General features: G+C 37.3%; 2 protein-coding genes across 2 annotated transcripts in view; both read right to left on the bottom strand.

Annotated features, from left to right (window-relative positions):
- The window catches only part of LOC139123891 (26S proteasome non-ATPase regulatory subunit 10-like), a 29,438-nt gene extending 20,540 nt beyond the window's left edge, over positions 1–8,898 (bottom strand). Inside the window, exons 1-3 of the mRNA XM_070690042.1 lie at positions 8,868–8,898; positions 8,209–8,306; positions 130–231 (exon numbers count right to left, since the gene is read on the bottom strand). Coding sequence (XP_070546143.1) covers positions 130–231; positions 8,209–8,306; positions 8,868–8,898 — 231 coding nt within the window. The remainder of the gene's footprint in view (positions 1–129; positions 232–8,208; positions 8,307–8,867) is intronic.
- A 12,422-nt stretch (positions 8,899–21,320) lies between these two features.
- On the bottom strand, positions 21,321–21,920 carry LOC139123890 (uncharacterized). Its single transcript, XM_070690041.1, has one exon. It carries the CDS (start codon positions 21,918–21,920, stop codon positions 21,321–21,323), a length of 600 nt encoding a protein of 199 aa, XP_070546142.1.
- Between the last annotated feature and the right edge of the window lie 876 nt (positions 21,921–22,796).

Here is a 22,796-nt window from a genome sequence, read left to right as displayed (position 1 = left end):
TCATAAATATTGCATTGTAAAAATAAAGGTTTTCAAATCTCAAAGTTGGTCTTATACGGGGATAATATTCCTAAAGCATTTTTTTTCACTCTTTTAAAAAATTAACTACTTTAATGAAAGTAAACTCACATTTCCTTTGACTTCTTTGTCAATACCAAGATTTTCAACAAAATACTTCACAATATCAAGGTGTCCTTGCAAAGAAGCGAGATGCACTGGCATTCGATTATCCTGGAAGTGAAATGAAAAATCGTTATTGATGTGTAATCAACTTGAAAGCAACTGTTAAAGAATTGTTTAGCCTCAGATAATGACAAGTTGCTTTGAACATCTAACACATTAAACTTTTTTTTGCAATGGTTCCTTTCGTAATCACAGATTAAATTGTAACAAATTAACATAATTCCGTGAAAGTCATTGAAACTACAAGTTGGAAACTTAATCAACATACACTAAATTAAACCTAGCACTTGTAAAGTGTTGCTTATTCAATCGATATTTCAAAGCCAATATGCCTGTAATTCTACTTTGAGACTGCAGTTATGGTCCATAATTCTGCTTTGACACCTCTTTGTTTTCTTTCATTGTATTTGTCACAACAATTGTATAGCTGATGAATCAACGGTATCAAAACGCAATAATATAGATAAATTCACGTTTAATGAATTGCCTGTATTATAGAAAAATACACATGAATTCACATGAGTCCACATGAATACAATACATCTACCTGAATACAAGCAATGTATTCTTGACTGTGTTTATCTGTATATGCAATATTCAGTTAAAATACAGGCATTAATCCATGCGTATACTGTAAGCATTATTCAGTTTTCAAAAAAACAATAATTACTCTACAGGAATACATTAATATGATTTACCATTGACCTTTGGTTAATGAAGCATGTCACAAGTTATAAAGAAAGCTACTGAGTTACATAAACAAAAAACATTAGCAAAACAACATATTCATTATATGCCATTTAATTACAAAAATTGTGTCTTTTTAGAGTCCAGTCAATTATTATTATTTTCTTAATTGATTATTATAAACTTTATTCCGGACTCATTGTCCATATAAACAACAAAAGAAAATCTGGTGATAAATATACACAGCTTGGTTAAGTTATACAAAAAGAAGCTTATTCCATAACTTTATCATTTCAGAGTTTAAATATAATGAGTCATACACACATCGTACAATATCATTACTGCTTCTTAGAAGTCTTTGCTTTAAACCATAAATTTGCCTTCGCAGCAAGGCATCAAAGTTATTGATTCTGTTAGATATAAACATAGAGCTTGCACTACTACGTTTATCATAACCCAATAAAAGACGAGCAGCATTATTATAAGCAACTTTCAATTTCCTCATAATATTAACAGAATATTTCATCCAAATTGGACCACCATACAATTGATAACAATATGTTTTGAAAAGAACACTCTTGACTTCAAAGGTACATCGAGAAAATTTTCTCATAAGCATATTGGCTGATATATAAAAGCATCTCATCTGTCGCTCGATATCGTCATCATCACGAAAGTGATCGTTGAGAACAAAACCCAAATGTGTCTTCTTTGTGACAAATACTAATTTAACTCCATTGAGATACACAGAAGGAATGTGACGAATCATAGAAGAATCGCATCTCACACACATACATTTGGTCTTTTTGCTATTAAATAAAATATCATGAGTATCACCATAGTCACTACAAATATTGACTAACTTCTGAGTTCCCTTGACAGAAGGACTAATCAGACAAATATCATCAGCATACATTAAATGATTGACGAAAAGTCCTCCAATGTTACAACCTGTTTTGGAATTAGACAGCATAAAGCTCAAATGATCAATATAGATATTAAAAAGCTTCGGTGACAAGATCCCACCTTGCTTTACACCATTGTAGACAGTAAAACCACTGGAGGTACATGCACCCCAGCGAATAAAAGTCTGTTGAGTTCGATACCATCTCAGGAGAAATCTGACAAAATACACTGGTACTTTGCGATCAATCAACTTTTTGAAGAGAACCCAATGGTTGACTCTGTCAAATGCCTTGGAGGCGTCCATGAAAGTGACAATGACATTACTACCATGCTTTCTATAGTAATTGATTACTTCTTTAAGTACAAAGACACACATATCGGTCGAGTGACCAGATTTGAAACCAAACTGGTAATGTGACGTTTCAAGAGAACATTCAATATTTCTAAGTAAAATTAATTCCATAAGCTTAGAAGCAACGTCGAAACTGCAATCGGACGATAGTTACTTTTGTCATTGATATTGTTGTTTTTGTCCTTTATGATGGGAACTAAAACAGTATCGGAAAGGCGACTAGGGCAAACATTATGCACAAACATCGCCGTAAAACACATACTGAGTAAAATGGAAACTTTACTGCTAGCATACATAAAATGCTCAGCTGAGAGATAGTCAGGGCCAGCAGATTTACCAGCCTGTAGTTTCCCTATGGCATCACTAATGTCACTGGGGTAAACAATGAAATCATTATCGAGAGTACACTTTTCAACAACATCTAACACAAACTTCTGGTCATGTGTCGTATTCACTGAGTTGTAAACGCCATAGTAATGGTTACGCCACATATCAGCAATATTAGCTTCGCCAGTACAGCCACCCACATTGTTTGGCCTGGACGAACACTTTTTACTATTAATGGAGTGCCAAAATTTTTTGTGATTTCCACTAAAAAGATTTTTGGCCATAGCATCTGCTTTCATTTGCTCTTCATTAACTCGACACGCCCGTAACGCATACTTAAAGCGAGCATGAGTACAACTCTCTCATACATTAACAAGCAATGAGTTTTTTTAAGAAACTCTAAGAAAATATAGCTTATTACTTTGCCTACTCTTTAATATATATATTTCAATATGGTAACCTGACATGTATACACAGCTATGACAATATTATTACTTTCAATACACACTGATATACAGTATGGCCTGTTTTGTATCAATGTCTGTTACAATACCTTACGTCAAACATGCTAAAAGTTATCTTTTATGGTTTAGAAGAACTTTGCAATGTATTTTACACCCAGTGTAATATTGGTTAGCTAAAAGATTGTCATTAGTTCACTGGCACTATTTTCCTTAGAAAGTTTACATGTGCAATACCAGAAATTTACAATTTAAAGATAATCATTTTTGTAAACTACATAAAAGGCAATCATGTTGCTGGGATGCAGCAATATTTTTTTTATGGTTATTGTTGAATCATTGAGTTTGTAAGATCTCACAACAATGTTAGCACTTATATATTTTGTCGAATTGTTCTTCGTTTTTGGTAAAAACGTTCTTTCCATAGAATCAATTGCCAGTCTCTGAATACTTTGAAACGTTTAGTTTCCTAGAGATACTGTTCAAAATAATAATATAATAATTAATATATAGGCTAGCATTATTTTGATAATATTGTTGTCATTTTGTCAAAAATATAGTTTCATGTACTGCACTTCTACTGTCTGTCATCATTTTTGTGGAAAATCTTTTCTAGATGTCACTAGCCAAAAAACTGAAATTTTCGATTTAGGTTCCCATAATGATGTTACTATGTAGATACCATTCTGAAATATGGCATATTGTGCAATACTTTTAAATTACATTTTCTTTTATAGCAATATTTATTTTTATTTTACTGAGGGTACAAGTACTGATATTGTAATTTTAGAAGCTCTCAATGTGCTGTGTTTGTGTCGATATTATGCTTAAGTTTATTAGTGAACAATGGAAAAGAACAGATTAAGATAAGATCTAAAAGAATACATGAATCTATCATTTTATCATAATAAATGCACAGCAGCCAACTGTACTTGATTTTTCCCTTCTTAAGATCAACTGCAAGTTAGAATTTCAAAGCATATGGCTCTGGATAGAAAATTAAAAGACAAATTACGTACTGATGACCATATTAGAAAACAAAACAAACAGACATACAGTTGTATGCCCTGACAAAAGGGTAAAATGAAAATCAAGACCAGGAACATTAAGACACTGCCATCTTGTGATAGAGATCTAAAGTTCATATTGCTTTGATACACCAACAACTTGTGAGTCCATGCATATATTTAACACTACGTTGCAGATCAACATCAAAGCATATTCAAACTTGAATAATGTGTCATGCTTAAAGGCAGGGGGAGCCTATAAATACCCCCTATCTCCCTGGGGATTCATAATCCAACATGAGTGGCACATGGTAACAACGTCAACGAATGCTCCCGAAAATCTGGATCTTTCAACAACCATGGTGTAAATTAAAGCACTGTTCCAACATATTACGTTTTGTGAATACTTGTGGCATCACCCTGTTGGCGAAATTCTCTCATTTTTTCCATTTTAAGTTGATTTTTTATGCCAAAACTGCTTCGATGCTGTGTTCGAAGCGTCCAACGAACAATAGATGAAAGCATTCAAACAGCTGCCAATCACGAGGGGACGCGCAAAGGTGCAAACGATCAAACATTTGTTGTGTACATCGGATCGATTACGATGTCAACAATGAATAAACGATTCTTACTACTGAACGAAAAAACTTGACCAACGGTTACTGAACACGCGCCTCAATGAATTCAGACACAAACGGACTACTTCATGGTTTCAAGCAGATTGCCTCTCCCTTTTTGTTCGTTGATATGTGTACCTGTAGGCCTATGAATGAGTGATGTTTTTGTTGACCTGCAGTACGATATTTTACGATAGATCGCCTTTGAAGTATGTTGTGGCATAGCCCTGCGTACGATGACGTGTATTCCCGGCGTTATACGGCCTCCCACCACAGCTCTGCTGATTACCATGGACAAAACCGGCAACATGCGGATCCAATTTGGACGGAGCACGAAAAACTACTTTCTAACTGTTTTCCGCCGAAATCAACTCGATTCCGATCTACATGTATGCAGCCTACCCAAACCACTCAACCGCTCACAGACTGCGATAAAAATGCTCTCGTGACATCCAAAACCGTTGTTGCTCACGATGCACGGTCAATGGCTCATGCAGTGGACGGGCATTGGATACGTTCATGCCACGATTACATGTATACAGGTGCCCATGTGCTTCATTATTTCCTGTCGGGTCGGGGCGATGAAACTAAATCATGATTGATTCATCTCTGTCGGATTTGACCAAAAAGAGACACTTGACATAGATTATAGCATCAAATGTTGACCGTTCAGACTGAAACATGATAAAAGGTCTGAAGATCGCCGTGATCGGTGATGTCGTTCTTCTCTATACGTTTTTCTGAGCTAGTTTTTTACTAAATTGTTCGAGTATTAGCTGACGTTTTTTTGAAAACTTAATCAACTTTTCTTTCCCAACCAGGGCACAACATTACCTTTTTTACTTTCATGGTAACCTAGGATGAATTAAATCGCAGATTAATAGACTCTTATGTTCTTCCTCGATTGTCTGTGACTGATTTTGCTATCTCCATATCGATATTGCGTTCGCACTCGGGTGTCTTGAAACTTACGTCATTCACTGAAATAGTTTTCGGACAAACTCAAGAAATTCGACAACTACTAACGAATAGTCGGCAAAATTTACAGAGACAAGCAATAATAATTATGGTCATTTTACCGTCTTTTTTTACCATTTTTGCCGTCTTTAGATAAGCGGACTCGTTTGACGGAAGCAGTATATAACGATCTGAGTTCCCATATTTTTACCCTACCGTGTGAGTGTAGTATTCAAATGAGTGAGATCATAATCTTACGCTGTTCCGAGTGGTCTGGAGATTTTTTATAATATACAATAAATTGACCTTATCAAAATTATTGTTTTACATTGCTTGGATATTGATACTTTTTCCGTACGTTTTGACTGGTGATTTGAAGTCTTTTGATTCTCCATTGGCAGCAGCACATGTACGGTTACAACCGCCATGTGATGACCAGAGTGTGATTGTAAAGTTGTCGGGAAGTTGTTCAGAAGAAAATCATTTTGTATTTAGAGGCTTCAGTTCGGGATTTTTCAAGATAAACAAATCATTATACATTTCCTACGTCTTTGAAACGGGGATTACGGTAATGTGATGAATGTGATGAAAATTTTGTGAACGTCTTTGCAATGTGTTCCCACGATGAGTGTGAACTGATTCTTTGTTAGTAAAAATCGTCAGAAATGGTCCAGTGACCGTGATAAAATAAACACAGATGCAAAACCATTGCGAGGAAGATAGTAAGAAATTCACATTGCAATATTTGCTGTCGTATTTCTCAGCAGGAATAATCAATTTTTACACGTTGTGTATAAGATCAGCAAGCAGGTGTTCGGCGGTCATTGCTTCTATCATAATGATCTTGATCACAGCTATTTGGCGAGAAGACAGCGGGTACTTATATAATCTCGCAAAATTATTGATATGATGTCTTTGTGTTGAAAATTTTCGATCGGAGGCAGCTCAAATCAACAGCCGTGATATATTCGGAATCGTGTTCTCACTGGACACCGAACTACCTGCTATCAACAGTACGTTATGTACCATCGGCGGTAACACATTGGTCGTAATCTTGTCTAATTCTGCCCTCGCCGTTTGACGGCAGATCGTCCTGTAACCGACACGAACAAGAATGTGGTGTTACCGGCTACCAAAAACTTTAAAAATAGTAAAGACATGAGCTACAAAATCACCGTCAGTTTTAAGTTGCAGGTAGAATAAGTCTGTGCCTTTGTAAAAAATACTATAAAAATAGTAGAAAGTGAAAAACCAGCTGAAAGTTAGTTGAGGAGACCTTAACCGCATATCATTTGCATATCATTGTCGGCTACAGGACTGTGTGCCGCGTACAGTCCAGAAATTCAAAGCTAGATTCTTTCACCCTGACATATAATACAGCGACCTTGCACACTAATGATCATCATTCCACTGTTTCTGTTGGGGTTTGTTGTTTTTTATTTGCTCCGTGGCCCCGGTAAGATTTTTTCAATACGATACAAAGTTTGAATTTTTTTCAAGGTAAATTTAGTATATTCCCATTTTGTGCGGTAAAGTTTTCTGGAGTGAAAGTTTGAGTTGACGCTGATAGAGTAGACGTCGAGCCCGGCACAGTTGACTGGGACCCGTCGGTTTGGGGTCGTTTAGTCCAGAAACCTGCAGCAGAGTTCATATGATCACCGTTCGGCATTTGGGTGATTTTTTGGTCAAAGTAATGCAGTAACAATGTACGCCAGATTTTTTGTGTTGTTTTTGTCACAACTGTCATGTGCGTATACGGACGGTTTTCGATTAAAAACGGTAGTAATATCCAGTGCTCGTAAATGCGTGCAAATTTATTCGGTGACTGTTTACGCAGCAGTCGTAAATACGACTAGGATTTACCACTACGTAACAACTGTAAACACAGCATCAATAGTCCATACGAAAATTTTGTGCTGAATCGAGGGAGATAACAGTTGCGGTAGAAAAGGTCAGTCCATCATCCGTCAAAGTTGTTGATCGAAAAATCTTCACTGAGCGCCAACTACATGAGTGGCTGTTATAGTTGTACACGTAGTTCTGTGGGCTTTCCGCTGTCACTTGTTACGAGCTATGTTCAAAGTGCGTCAAGCTACGAATATTTTCATGTACTGAGTTACAGACATCGGTGAAGTACCGGGTACATTGATTTTGTTCAAAACCACTGCCTGTTTGTTCCTCGTGTTGTTTTTGTGTCCCTAACGTCGACTGGCTTTAATTGCGTACAAACATAGCAGTCGGGATTAAGATTTCCTGGATAAATAGATTTATTCCGCCTCTGACGCAAAGATACACACTGTTTTACATGTGCCACTCCTAGGCCCTGGGATCGATTTTCATACCTTTTACCAGTGATATTTGAGATATTTTCCATTCAGAATAAATTATCTCTTTGTCTAAAAACACAGTGTTTTCTTCTACAGACAATAGAAATTGTGTGGTTATCTGTACTGCGAATCCATTGACTGTGAGAGACAATATTTATCAAAATAATAGAAAAATGACAAAATGTGTGGTAGTTCATGTATTACTTCAACTTTAATTATTTGGATATTGTAAATCATACTCTATTTGAGACCCTGGGTAAGGTTATCTCAATCGTTTGCCACATAGTTGAAAAAAACATCCTAAAGGTTGGCATGTATACAAATCGGTAAACAGTGGAAGTGCAACACTTATCTCTTTCTGCTTGAGGAGATAGTTACACTTACGTTTGTGAGAGCTTCTATGTTTGCCTTAGCACCAATGAGAATCTCTGAAACATCTTTATGGCCTTCTGGGCAGCATAGTGCAGTGGAGTAAAACCATCCTAAAGAGTGAAATATCAAAACCATGAAGTACAGGTATTTGTATCAATAGTTATGGTACAGAAGCAATTAACAATATAGATCACTGGCATTATTGGTAGATCTGAAGGACAAAAATTCTCACAAATGAAATTATGTGGCATGATTATATAGGAACTAGTCTTTTTTGAACTCATTATAAAATGTAATGTTACTTGAGTAGGCACAATCCCCCTGTGCAATGAATGATATACTGTTGCATTGTGATTATTTTCTATTCAAGAACATTTCTATCTATTGAAAAAAAATAATTGTAAAACTAAACAAAGATACAAAGCAACTCATTGCCCTTTGGCCAGAAAAAATAGCCTACAAACTTTTTCTTGATGAGTCAAGAGAGATAGCAAAAATACATTATGATGGATCAAGATGGCAAACAAGTGTATTTTGTTGAGGTAGTGGCATAGGCGTTTTGTCAGAATGGTAAAGTACACAGAAATAGAGTCAAGGACACTTTATCTTCCTTAAATGGGTATTACTTTAGTTTGGACTGCTATAGCACTTTGCTAGTATCAAACATTTACCTTTTAACAAACCATTATCAGATTGAACCATTTCACTGCTGTTTTATTATAGTGGTGGGTGGGAAGATGACAGTATGTTTACTGTTCTATACGAGTATACAGCATGTTCATAATCTCTCGTCATTTGAATCATTAGAAATGAAGTTCAGCGTATGGTTATTGTAATCTTTCCATCAACATTATTCATTTCCAATGTTAGATTGGACTTTGCTTTCTGAATAATATCATCAGAACCAAACAAAAGAACTTTGAATGTTTTTTTTTAACCATTCGACAGATGTTAATTTTTCCCTCCAAAATTTTAGTGCAACATTTTACCAATTTTTGTGATTGTGTCTGTAATTTTTAGGATAATATTAGACCAAACGGACCTTCTTTTTATTGCTACAGTTTTGGATCAAAATTGTGTAAATATGAACAAAAATTCATTGGTTATATTTTATCAAGGTGACAGAAATTGACTTTGAGGTTATATTATCAAAAAAACCCATATAAGTATGCAATGTTACAGTTTTGAAAATATTATTAGGCATTTTTGTAGACCTCTAGGAAAGCACTACTCATAGTTTAGCCAGCTTTCTATTTTCATAATTAAAAACAGTGACAAAGTGTTTTTAATTGTCTTGCCTTTAAGTAGTCTGTCTGTCTGTTTGTATGGAAATGACAATTATAAAAATTAGGAGAAAATAAATTGTTTTGAGAGTATTTTAGGCTTTGATATACAATTCAAAAAGACACTCCTAAAATCATTGCCTTCTCTAAATTTGAGTATTTTACAATGATGAGTTTAGATGTACATGATACATGTACAGTTAACGCTGCAATTTATGTTAAGCCCTCAACATTCACTTACAAATCTAAGCGTACTAGGGTATACGTCAAACTCCTCTTACACACATTTGCCATGCTTAAAACATATTTGTTTATAACCAAATGTCCCCTTAGGCAATTGTTCAAGTTTTAATTATAACAACGTCACTTGACAAATTATTTAGTCTCCTACTCAATAAACCCACTGTTACTGCATATGAGAACAACAATGTTAATGCGGCTAGTTTTCAATCGGATCGAACCCACAACATACGGCATCAGTCGCCTAGCTGATATCATACTCTAATTAGGCAAAAGTCAAATTGTTCCAGCACAATTATTTCAAATCAAACATTCAGCTATTTTTACTATGACTATCTTTAATTTATCAGACTAAGCAACTGTCTCAATGACCAATGTTTTGAAAGCTATTTGTGCCTCCATGCACACACAGGGAAGATGATGATTTTTCTGAATTGAAATAAATGATAGAAATAGCAAATTTTAGATTTTTTTTGATTTGACTGAATTTTGTTAACATTTTAATGGTTAACAGTCAATAAACTGTAGACTTTGATCTCAGTGTGTGCCTTACCAATGATACAAGTGGCTATAGCAGTCCCCACGTTTGTTTACAAAATGATAATCGTAGGATGTTACAAGTTGTTGACCTTGCAACATATCTTTAATGTGGGAACCTGATAGCTTTTCAAGGACAAATCAGCATAAATCAGTTTTCTTCCTACCAATTTTTCAGCAACTCTTGCTCTATTCAGCCAAAATAAGTGAGCAAACTTTATACTTATATGTCAACTATAACTCACATAATTTGATTAGATATTGGAGCTGACTATTAAAAGTATTGATATGTGAATATTGTTTTAATCACAGCAATTTCATTTACCTAAAATATTTGGAATTGAGGCATCTAGACTAGACCTATTCTTCTTATTTTTGAACTTCCCATGCTATGCATAGCGTATTCAACAAACTAATTTAAGTGGTAGAGAATGCTTCCTCATTTTACTGGTGTCATAAGATTTAAGCTTTTTGCTCAGTATGTATACGCATAAAACAATTGATGCAAATAATTTATCCTTTTCAGTATTTCCTGACAAATTTATGTCATAATAACAAAACAATTACATCTGGTAGAAATCAGATTCCAAAGTCATGTAGAAAGATTATTTTCCAGTAATTTTAAGTGATAATTTCATACTGTATATATCTTAAGAGAAACAAACAAAGCAACAAACAAGGAAAAAGACAATGGTTAGGGAAAAAATCATATAGCTTGTTTACTACCTCTCCTTTAAATCATTAATATTTACTTAGTGAAGTTTTAAAAGCTCCTTATTTTTGCCTTTGTGAAAATTATTTAAGGGAAACAATTGTCTTTTTAAAATACCAATGTTTGTTTATCATTTATTATTTCCATTTACAAAAATCCACATTTGATGTTCAGTCACTTGCCTTTATATAGTCATCAGTATCACACACTGCCTGCTATGGTGCATATATGTTATTTTCCCCATATTGAGTTATTTTTCTATATATTTCTTTAAGCCTAACACATTATTTTTTTCTCGCAAAAAAAATCCTTCATGATTCCACATTGAAACTGTTGAATTACTTTTGGAATAATATCATTACTATGTCAGTAAGTTGCCAATCATTTCTTTTCTTTGGTCACTTGTGAGAGGAACAGTACTCCCATTCACATAAGAGGTAAATACTGGATGATTGCTACGTCTACACATACCTTCCACAAGTTTTATATGAATTACAAAGACTGCATTAGACACTTCCTGGCTCAACACTTCTTCAACTGACCAATAGCTCGTGTTTATGAAAATGATTTGTGTAATTCCTTCTAACTATTCAGATGTTACACTTGCTATACTTGTTATACTTGCTAGTTTGTGAATACACACAACTGCTAACATAAGTTGAGGGTTTATTGCAAAAAGAAGAACGGAAAGTATAGATTTAAGCACAAGCCCGTACACTTGAGAGAAAGGGAAAAGAGAGGAGGAGACAGAGGATTGTGGTGGGATTGGCCGAGCTGGTATGGCATGAACCCAGCGGCTGAATGAATGAATGAATGAATCGGAGCGATGAGACAAGGGCTTGATGATGTAGTGTCGTGTGCAAACGTGGCTGATTGGCTGGGAAGGAGGATTGATAACAGTCATGGGTAGAAGAGCTGATTGACTAAGGGGACGACGATGAGGATGTAAGGAAGGCAGATAGCTAGGTGTAATCACAAAACACATCTGTGATAAAACACAGATTCCACAGTAACAAATTTATGTGATTAATGAAAGTAGCAATGGTAAGTGTGTACATCAAAGATCAAACTTATATGCCTTCATAATTCAGCTTGCGAACTCACAGAACCATGATTTGAGCTTAGTTCTATGAAAATACAATGATCTTTAATTTCCTGAGCACTATGACACCACTATCTTGACCTCATTAATTCGCCTATCAATAATTACATTGATCATTTCTGGTGATATTTTGCTGGATAATCGATGCTAGTTGTGTTGATGTTATGAAACATGATCATACAAAAATAAAAATGTTCTGATTTTGGTTTACAAACAATATTTTTGTGTTCTACAGAGTGGGACTGGAAGCGCTCACTACTTTTGAAACACCTGACAACACTTCCATGGTCTGTTTGCTAGAGGCCCATATATCTTGTCTTTTACAAAATTGACTTCGTTAATTGTGTGTATGGTACTTTGTTATGTTTTCTGTTTTCTGTTTTTGTCTTTAACTGTTAATGGTGTATTGGATTGTGGATGGAGTATTATTGTGATTATTTTAAACACAAATGCAATGCCATCAAAGTAATGACAATAATAATTGAACTTTAGGTAAAATAAGGTGATCACAACAAAACTCTCCAGTTCTTAAGAAAATAACACACACACCCTGCACACACACATGGGTTTGGAATGATACTATATGCCTTATCGAAGCCCCATTGGTACATCAACACTACTACTGGCAGGCATGTTAATGTATCGAAGCCCATTGGTACATCAACACTACTACTGGCAGGCATGTTAATGTTTAAGTTGTTGGCAACACTCCCCAGATCACACTGCATGATAATGCAGACATAATGATTAAGTATACACAGTTACCGAATCAAAGTCACATGGATTCTTAAAAAAAGAGGTAAAGACACATTCTCAAATGGGTCATCAATTCTCTTTGTGCAGACTTGGAAACAGTGATAAACTGTACAATTACAGTAATAATTTACTGGTAATTGGGTAAACAGATGTTATGCTTGTTTCTGGTATGATCACGATGTGTATGTGCAGGAAATACATTTTTTTAATTTTCCTGTGGGGTCGCCATTTTATGGGTGTGGCATCATTTATTATTAAGCATTTTAAAACATGTAGGCATAGTCTGAATCAGTGAGCAGTGATACTCCAAGACACATCCTTCAGTTAGCACGTTTATATGAACACGGTGTGGTTTGAAAATAAAATCCTGACAAAAAATGCATAACAATATCAGCTATTTTGGGCTTTAACCAATGACTGAATAATGAACGGTTTAGATGTTTTCCTTACAGATTTAATCACCGTGATATTTTGCTGTTTGTCTTGAATTTATCAGATCTACTTCATGTGCAATTATTTGACACATCTTTTACCAATGATCTAACACCTCATCTGAAAATGCTGTGCTTTGCTTTTTCACAGACAATAGAAATGAAAATTGTCTGGCTTTCTCTAATGCAAATTCCCTGAGAAGGCTAAAATAATAGAAACTGGTCAAAATCGAGTGGTATACCATAGATGGGTGTGATTTATTGCTATTATATCATAACGCTATGTTGAAATTCTGGAATGGAACGTCAGAAAAGGATTAGTGCTCTGCCTGAAAGCTCGCCGCATGTCCTAGTCATGGTACGTATATCATGAACATACCATGGTTCTTTCATGTCTCCATCAATCAGATTGCTGCATTTGCATCATCAATACACTGGTATGATAAAATATTATTGCCCGAATAGATGGGTTTATGTGCCCAAGAGCTGGCGACAATATGCCCAATGCCAGGAGGGCTTGGCTCCTGCTGCGACGGTACATAAACCAATGTATTCAGGTAATAATATTTTTATTACATGTCTCTTCACAGTTAAAGCTACATGTTATTTATTACTTACAGGGCATTCTCAAAGAATCTTACCATTAACGACCAGCGCATCAAACAAATTGTAATGAAAGTCAAAGTAGTAGTGCGTGCATAGATATTTTCCATCATTCTAGCGGTAAGCACGTAATTTGACGTCTAAAACGTCAAAAGGCTTCACCGGACTGCATGTATGGAAACTGGTCAGTACATTGTTCACACGGCTCGTTAACTCCCCCGATGTTCCTATTAAAGTCAATGCACTGACTTGCACCCATATCAAGTCATGTAACAATCGTTACGTATGCCATTAATGTTGGGTTCCATATAAGTCAATATACATGAATATACTGAATGTATATAAAGCATTGTGAGAGCGTCTATGTTTGCCTTAGCACCAATGAGAATCTCTGCAACATCTTTATGGCCATTTTGGGCAGCATGGTGCAGTGGAGTAAAACTTCTCTGAAGTGTGAAATATGAAAACAATGAAGAGTATATATGTGTACCAAGAGTTTATAAAAATAAAGTCAGAAGCCATTTAAGATATAAAAAATAGTGGCAACATCACTGTTCGCTCCCATATAATTATAAAAACAAGTCAACAATTGTATGAAACATGGACATACATATACAGACAGACTGACATACACAGACTGGCACAGAGTGATGACATTGACCCTAAGTGTGCCTTGGCCCATGGAGAGTGATAAAGATATAACAACAGCTGAATGTAATGATAAAATAGTTAAGTATAGGCCTATACAGGCACTGAGAGTGAATATGTTACAGCAATTTGATTAGTTTCTTTTCCTTTTCTACTTCTGTGATAATCTTTAAGACTATCAATCTGCAAGGCAGTATATGTATTGACAAATATGTTATCTTTTATAAGCACACAGTAAACTGTTCTTGATTTTTTCATTTACAATATTTGACATAGACTGAAATACATAACATGCAACCAATGTTTACACTTCGCCCATACACCAGATACATGGAGAAATTTCAACATACAATCATCAACTCAGAAACCCTACAAGGAAAATTAAACATTGTTTTCTTCAAGAACAGCTGGTGCATCCACGTCTGGAACACTAACAAACTAAACCAATTACACAAGGATGATGACACAAGCGATAAAGTTAAACTGTGGTGAACTTGACTGTTCCTTTCGAATCCTTACCTAAATTGACATCTTAACCCTTTCACCACCATGGTTTGGCCCAAACCTATTGTAATCAATGATGACTGTGGACCTGTTTACAGGGAATTGGGGGTCAACAGGTTAAACTAAAAGACACTGCATGGTTAATTGCACACAAAAATACATCGGGGTGGACCATTTGATAAGGGACGGTGTCTGGAAGATCGATGAGGTACAATATCTTTTTTATCCGATCCATTGTACATTCTTTTTTTCCCCACTCTAGCACCTTTTCTTTTTGTCAAACCTTCTCTGGCTGAATTTTGATTGGCATTTGTTTGGAATTTTTTCAAAATCTGCCAGGATTTTTTTACAGCATTTCAACACCAAATACAGGTTACCATATCAAATGCTTACTAAATCACCACATTAGATACTCTTAGTTCCAGTAGATATAAAATTACCAAAAAAACTTAAAAATACAAAATGAAAGATATCCCAGTAAAACTGACAGTTTCGCAAAGTTGCCCCAAAAATTCAAAATTCCGGATTTCAACTTAATTTCAATATATCTTATTAACAAAAACCCTAAGAACTGGTTTACTAAATATCAAAACAATCAGACTGGTAAATTTTGAGAAACAAATTTTTGACCAAAAATGGGAAAAATTGCCCCCCAAAATACAAAATTGCAGATTTCATCCTAATTTTGAATATATCTAATTAACATAAACCCTAGGAACCTGTACACTAGATGTCAAAGCTACCGGATCAGAGGTTTTAGGAGAAAAATATTTTTACCAAAAAGGCAAAAATTGCCCGAAAATAAAAAAAAAATTGCCAGTTTCAACATACCTTCAATACATTATATTGAGATTAATCTTAGATACCTGTATACCAAATATCAGAGCTATCAAATCAGTACTTTTTGGATAAAAAAATTATCAAAAATTGGGAAAATTTCACCAAAATTACAAATATGACAATATCAATACAATTTGTTCAGGCATGACTGAGGCCATCCTGGGGAACATGAATATTAAATTTCATAGCAATCAGACGAGCGATTTCAGAGAACAAGATTTTTTGACTAAAAACGGAAAAAATACCCTAAAAATATAAACATGAAAATTTCATCCCAATTTTGACACACATAATTTAGAATACCTAAAGAAATCTGCATACCAAGTTTCAACCAAATCTGACCAATGCTTACTGAGTTTTAGCCATTTGCAGGATTTTTCCTTTTTTTTCCCCTCATTTGCATATTTTGGCACTGACATGTTCATTTGAACAAATTCACATCTCCACCCCTAGGTGCATCTTTACACCAAATACTAAGATAGTAGGTGCTACGGTTTAGGAGTTTTTCATGTGGACGGACATACATACATACATACATACATACATACATACAGACCACATTTTTCCACCTTATACGAATACCTCCCATTTGCATATATACATATGCATATTATATGGGAGCTAATAATATGCATCCTTTGGAAAGAATGTTGGCCTTATTGGTAGGTCTTGAGGACATAATTCTCATGAGTAAAATTATGTATTCTTACTTGAAAAAGCACATGATATCAAGATGCTGTTGCATCATGATAACTTTCTATTCAAAAATATTTCTAACTGTCGAAAAATAGTTGTAAATTGGAAAGGAAACAAACTTATTTCCCTTCGGCCAGAAGAATAGCCTATAAATATTTTCTTGACAAGTCCACCGAGATAGCTAAAATACATTATGATAGATCAACATGGCAAAAACTAGTGTATTTTGTTGAACCGGCATCTTCAAAGATATTTTTTAACAATGATGTAGTATACAAAAACAGAGACACAGGTACTCTAGCTTTCATGTACAGTCATTACTCTAATTTAGATTGATATGCACTTGCCAGAAGCAAACATTCAATTTTTGATTATTCTGAAGGTAAATTATTCCAATCTAACATTGATAATCAATAATGTTGATAGAAAGGTTACAATAACAATGGCTGAACTTCATTTACCATCATTCAAATGAACCCAGCAACCCATGCATATAAACTAGTTTTTGTAAAAAAACAAAACAAAACAAACACACTCAACTTTTCACCCACCACTAAGATAAAAACAGTATGAGGCTGGTTCATTCTGATATTAGTAGGTCAAAATAACTAGTCAGCTTTCTTGCTTGCTTAAGTACAAAGCTGATGCCGACTTTTTTTCGAAAGTTTACATCACCTAAACCTTCGAAAATGAAGATTTTATGAAATCGGACCCTGAGAGTTTCAGCCCTTTCCGTCGACTATCCTTGTGAGCTGCTAGCGGCTTATTATAATCAAAGAAATAGCGAAATTGCGAAATAGTGAAATGAGGGACTGGACAGAAATTACCAGGAGGGAGGGCTGGTGTTGTCACGAATTAATGAGGTTCAGGATGTGACGCTATTAGGTGCCTCATCCAACCAAATATGAAGGCTGTAATTCTTGAAGTTACTGAGTTCTAGACATATTGATGAAATTAAGGTCAAAGGTCATCCTAGTAACATGAAATTTTTGCGGAAAACTTTACTTACATAATAAATCCTGTCCACAAATTTCAGCTCTCTAGCTCTACTGGCTAGCCTTTAATTTCATAATTGTTTAAATCTGCACTTTTCAATCCCAGGTTCTCGCATTAGTGGAGTTCTCCTTCCAGTCAAACACTGGCCAGTATAATGTTTGATTTCTATAACATTAATTACACAAACTGATCTCAACCTTTTGTCACCTTTTGCTAATCCTGCAAACAGAGTTTATGCAAGCTTTTGATTGACAGTCGGTTCAAATCGCCAACGGTCATTGATTCCCCACACAAACGCTCAAATTTCAAAAAAATTTGTCTTCCAGTCGCGTAGACTTTGAATGTAACCACAGAGTTGATCGGCAGCAACTTCACACTGACCGCTTGGCAGTCTGTCTGTGTTTTTGCAGCCGGGGAAAACTAAAATTTGGCATTTTCTGGACCGTGTGCCCGCGTGTTGCCTGTTTGGTGTCCACTTACATGATGAACGCCGCCATACCTCGGCGTCCTTTTAAAGGGAGGCTCTGCCTTTAATAAATGAGGTACACGATGATGAGAGTCAAAGGTCACCAGAAATTTAGTTATATGGTTTTATCCCATACTGGTCATTTTTCAATATACACCAGCCCTCTCGGACTGTATGTAGGAAACGATATAGTCATATTTTACTGCAAGGTCTAGGGCAGGTTAAAGGTCATAGAAAAATTCAGAAAAAATTGTGGTTGATTAGGTTCGTGAGATGGATAGATAGGGAAGACGTAAACCTGGTTGAACTTGAACGTGAGCTTTATTGACTGGTTTCAGTGCAAGTACAACGAGGCGCTGCAAGACACGCACGTCTGCACGCCATGAACACTAGAAAGTTCTAAAATCTAATAACTCTTAGTCACGTGACCGGAGGTGAATACACGTAATGATTGACAGATAGTTTGATACTTTTACTGTGCTCAGAGTTCGTTCCCGACATTTACTCCGGCCCGCGAAATATCAGTTTACTTAACTCAACAAATATGAAATTCAATGAACAATTGAAACATGAAAAGTTGCAAGCACAACTATTTCTTTGCACGAGAACTGTCCGTCAAAGTTCTAATAAAGTTAACACATGAAACTCAATACGACGTTAATTGTCATTGTTCATCCGTGGCAATTACTCTATTCCACTCCTTGATTCGTCTCATAGCCTCCTTGTTGCTCGTCTGGATGAGCGTCGGATGTGATTAGTTGTAGCGCAATCATCTGTTGATGGGCTGGTCCGTTGACATCGCCAGTGTTTATTTCAAGGGGGTGTAATTTGGTGATAGGTCGGTTGCTAGGTCCATTTGCCGTTTTAATTTCAGCTGAGCGAACTAACCCGTCGTTGCCAGCGTTCAGTTTCTGTACAATGGCTAGTTTCCATTGCGCACGTTTCTTCTGACTGTCGTGTATGAGTACGACGTCTCCGACTTTAATTTCATTCGTAGTGGAGCCCCTCACGCAATTAAAGTCTCTTTCCTTCAGTGCAGTCAAGTATTCGTTGCTCCAACGAGCGTGAAATTGCTCTAAAAGTCTTGAAAGACGTGAGATCTCTTCTCCAAGACGGTTTGCGACATGTAGTTTGGATCGCGTAGTTCGTCGACGTTGATGTCGTCGTACGGTAAAGTGGTAATTGTTCGGCCGACGATGAGTTGCGACGGAGTTAGAGGTAGGGGTTCGTTGCAGTCGCCGTACACGTAAGTCAGTGGCCGATCGTTAATTACTGCTTCGATCTCTGTGAGTAGTGTTCTCAGCTCATCTTCGTATATGAAAGCTCGTCGCAGTACTTTCTTCAGGCATAATTTTGTAATGCCAATCAACCGTTCCAGAACCCCCCGAACCAGGGGCTCGCTTCGGTATGAAGTCCCATTGGACGAGGTGGTTCGCGAGAAATCCCCTTACAGATGGAGAGTTCATGATTTCGTGAATTTCCTTCGCTGCTGCATGATATGTTGATGCGTTGTCACTCAACATGCGATGTGGTAATGAGCGTCGGGCAGCGAAGCGACGAAATGCTCGTAGAAATGCACCAGTACTCATGTTTTCCACTAATTCTAAGTGTACACCACGTGTCGTAGCGCAGGTGAATAAACAAACATAGCGTTTGGTTTCCTTGCTGATTTCCGATTTAACGTAGAGTTCCCCTGTAAAATCGACACCTGTTACGGTAAATGCTGGGTGATCGGTAACTCTCATCTTGGGTAGTGGTGGCCTTATAGGTGCCTGATATGATTGTCCGATTACGAATTTGCAAGTGACACAATGACGTGTGACTGATTTCACAACAATGCGAATACTTGGTATCCAATAGTATTGGCGTAGTGTTGTGACTGTTCCTTGTAAGCCGATGTGCTTGGAACGACGATGATGATACAACACGATGAGGCGCGTGAAGTGATGGTACTTCGGTATCAATGCTGGAAATTTTGCTGTTTCCGTCAGCGGCGAGTTGTGAAGACGACCTCCACAGCGGACAATGTGATCTTCGTCTAGAAAGAGTTTCAACTGTTTGACGAGTTGTCCGTGTTTTCTCTCGTTTGATTTGAGCAGTCTGAGTTCATCTGCGTAGCACTCTGATTGGACGCCGATGATCCAAAGTTTCTCTGCGGCTTTGATCTCTCTAGCGGTTATTTCACCGGTTACCCGATTGTTAGGATTCCGCAGATTTCCGACAAAACGTAGAACTAATGCTGTTATCCTACGCAGTCGAGTTAGAGAACTGTAACAATTAACATCAATAATCTTGGTAATTCCCGTGTGCATTTTGTCTGCGTTCGCGTGGTTTGTAGGGTTTGCCTTTACTACCATAGCGGTTTCCTGTTCGTTCGCGTCTGTGATTAGCCTTGATACTGGCCAGTCACCGGTTTTCAACCAGTACGGTCCGTTCCACCATAGCTGTGATTCCTTTAGTTGCTTTGAGTTAATACCCGGGTGAGGACGTCAGCTGGGTTGTCCCGCGTCGGGCAGTATTTGAAAGTAGCATTCGGTATTGTCTGTGCGAATTTCGTTCACTCGGTTTCTGATGAAGCGTGGTAGTGTTTTGTCACTTCTAAGCCAGTGTAGCACGATTTGACTGTCTAGCCATAGAACAGATTTAGTTATGTTGATTCTGCTAGCCAGTGCAGTGTGTACAAACTTGGTCAGTCTTGCTCCGATTACAGCTGCCATCAATTCCAGTTTGAGCAGAGTAATTTCTTTGATAGGAGCAACCCTGTTTTCGCCATTACGAGTGATGATTTCAAATCGTGGACCAGATATGTAGTGCAACCACGTCCTTCCATACTGGCATCTGTGAAACAGTTGAGTTTGTAGTCGTTATTGTCCTTGCTGCGATGTGGAACATATCGTCTTGCCAGAACAGTGTCAGTTACGTGATCAAGGTCGTTTCTAATTTCTCGCCAATTAGTAACGATTTCTTGTGGGAGAGACTCATCCCAGTCTAGATTTGATTTCCAGATTTCTTGGATAAGCATCTTCGCTCTGATGTGGACAGGTGATACGTATCCTAGTGGGTCGTACAATGAAGCGACGCGTTTGACGACCTCGCGTTTTGTGTGTAGCTCTGAAGTATCACAGTCACTCTGATCTGTAAGCTTTGTATCCTTGTCCTTATAGCCAATTTCGTCAGTAACCGTATTCCATTTCATGCCGACAAGGTTTGTGGTCATTTCTGGATGGAACGTTCCTTTGCGTTCAAGCGATTGTCCGTAGTGTCGCATCGTTCGTTGATATCGCACGTAAGTTGAAACCGCCTTGTTCCATTATATCGTTCCTTCGATGAGATAACTAGTCGCATCACCGTTGATACTGCTCAAAACATTATCGACGTAAATATCTTCCTTGATGGCGTTTGCAGTGTCCGAATCGAATGTGTCCAAATGAGTTCTGATGACAGCATTCAGAATGAACGGTGAACAGGTAGCACCAAATAAGACTGACTTGAACTGATACGTAATGAGATCGCTTTCTGGGTCTGCGGGATCAGACAGCCATAAAAACTTTGTATACTGTCTGTCAGCGGCATCAAGTCCCACGTGCAGAAATGCCTTTTCTATGTCGCTACTTATGGCCGTTCTGTTCAATCTAAAACGAAGCAAGATGCTGACGAGATCATTTAGCATATGTGGTCCCGCCTCCATACACTGATTCAAGCTCGGTGATTGGCGGTCAGCCTGACAACTACAATCGTAGACTACGCGTATGGGTGTTGTCAGGGAATCCTTCTTTACAGCGTGATGCGGAATGTAATGTCCGACAGTGACGTCGTCGATCGGTACCCGTTCTATGAAGCCTCGCTTCTCTTGTTCGTTGATGATCCGATTGTAAGTGTCCCGAATGTCCGGTTCTAAGCGGCGAATCATATTACGAGTGCGTTTGGCGGCAATCTCGTAATTGGTTGGGAGAGGAGCATGGTCCTGTTTCCATGGCAACTTCGCAGAGTATCGATCACCTTCTCTGGTGATACAACTGTCCCGATAAGTTTCGAATGTCAGTTCATTTTTGACGCTTTGTGGATCGTCCGTAATACCGAGTGTTTCTAATGTCCAGAAACGTTGCAACGATTGTTGTTCATCCGATGAATCCAAAAGAAGAAATGTAGAATCTGATCTGCGACCATGCACGCGTCCGGGTACTGGACCGGAGAGCAAATAGCCTAACTTTGATGATACCGCTGGGGTGGACCTCGTATTATCTTGTCGCCAACAAAATCCCAGTAGAAATCTGCCCCGATGAGTATGTCTACGATGAATGATGGGCAGTCCGAAAGCGGGTGAGCGAGTTTCAGTCCGCGTAAATGAGTTAACTCGCCGAGTTTCCTTGTCAGCTGATTCTGTAGCGGTGCAGCGATCTTTGGTACGACCAAAGCTTTCATTGGAATGGTTTCTCCGTTTTCCGCGACGACGTTTATTTCAGTAACTTTGAAAGTTCTCGACCGAGGTGATTTGTCGCCGAATACAGCTAAATTTATTGTCTCTGCAGACGTAGTAACTGCGCCGATTTTGTCCGCGAGATCTTGTGTGACAAATGAGCGTGTTGCCCCTTCATCAAACAAAATTGTCGCTGTAGTCTGTACGCGTGGTTTTGATGGATGCCGTACGTCTGCGATAGCTGTTTTCAACATCACTGAACCAAACTGATAGTCAGTGCCAGTTCCTGCAAATTGTACACGATCAGTCGATTTCGTTTCAACGGGTGTGTGGCATATCGACGTATGATGCTTCTTACCACACTTTCTA

This window comes from Ptychodera flava, assembly GCF_041260155.1.
Source record: "Ptychodera flava strain L36383 chromosome 23 unlocalized genomic scaffold, AS_Pfla_20210202 Scaffold_23__1_contigs__length_28996876_pilon, whole genome shotgun sequence".
NCBI lineage: Eukaryota > Metazoa > Hemichordata > Enteropneusta > Ptychoderidae > Ptychodera > Ptychodera flava.
This window is presented reverse-complemented; position numbering and strand designations above follow the sequence as displayed.

Coding starts and splice junctions, on each gene's coding strand:
- LOC139123890 (XM_070690041.1), bottom strand. CDS start 21,920: ATGATTCGCCGCTTAGAACCGGACATTCGGGACACTTACAATCGGATC.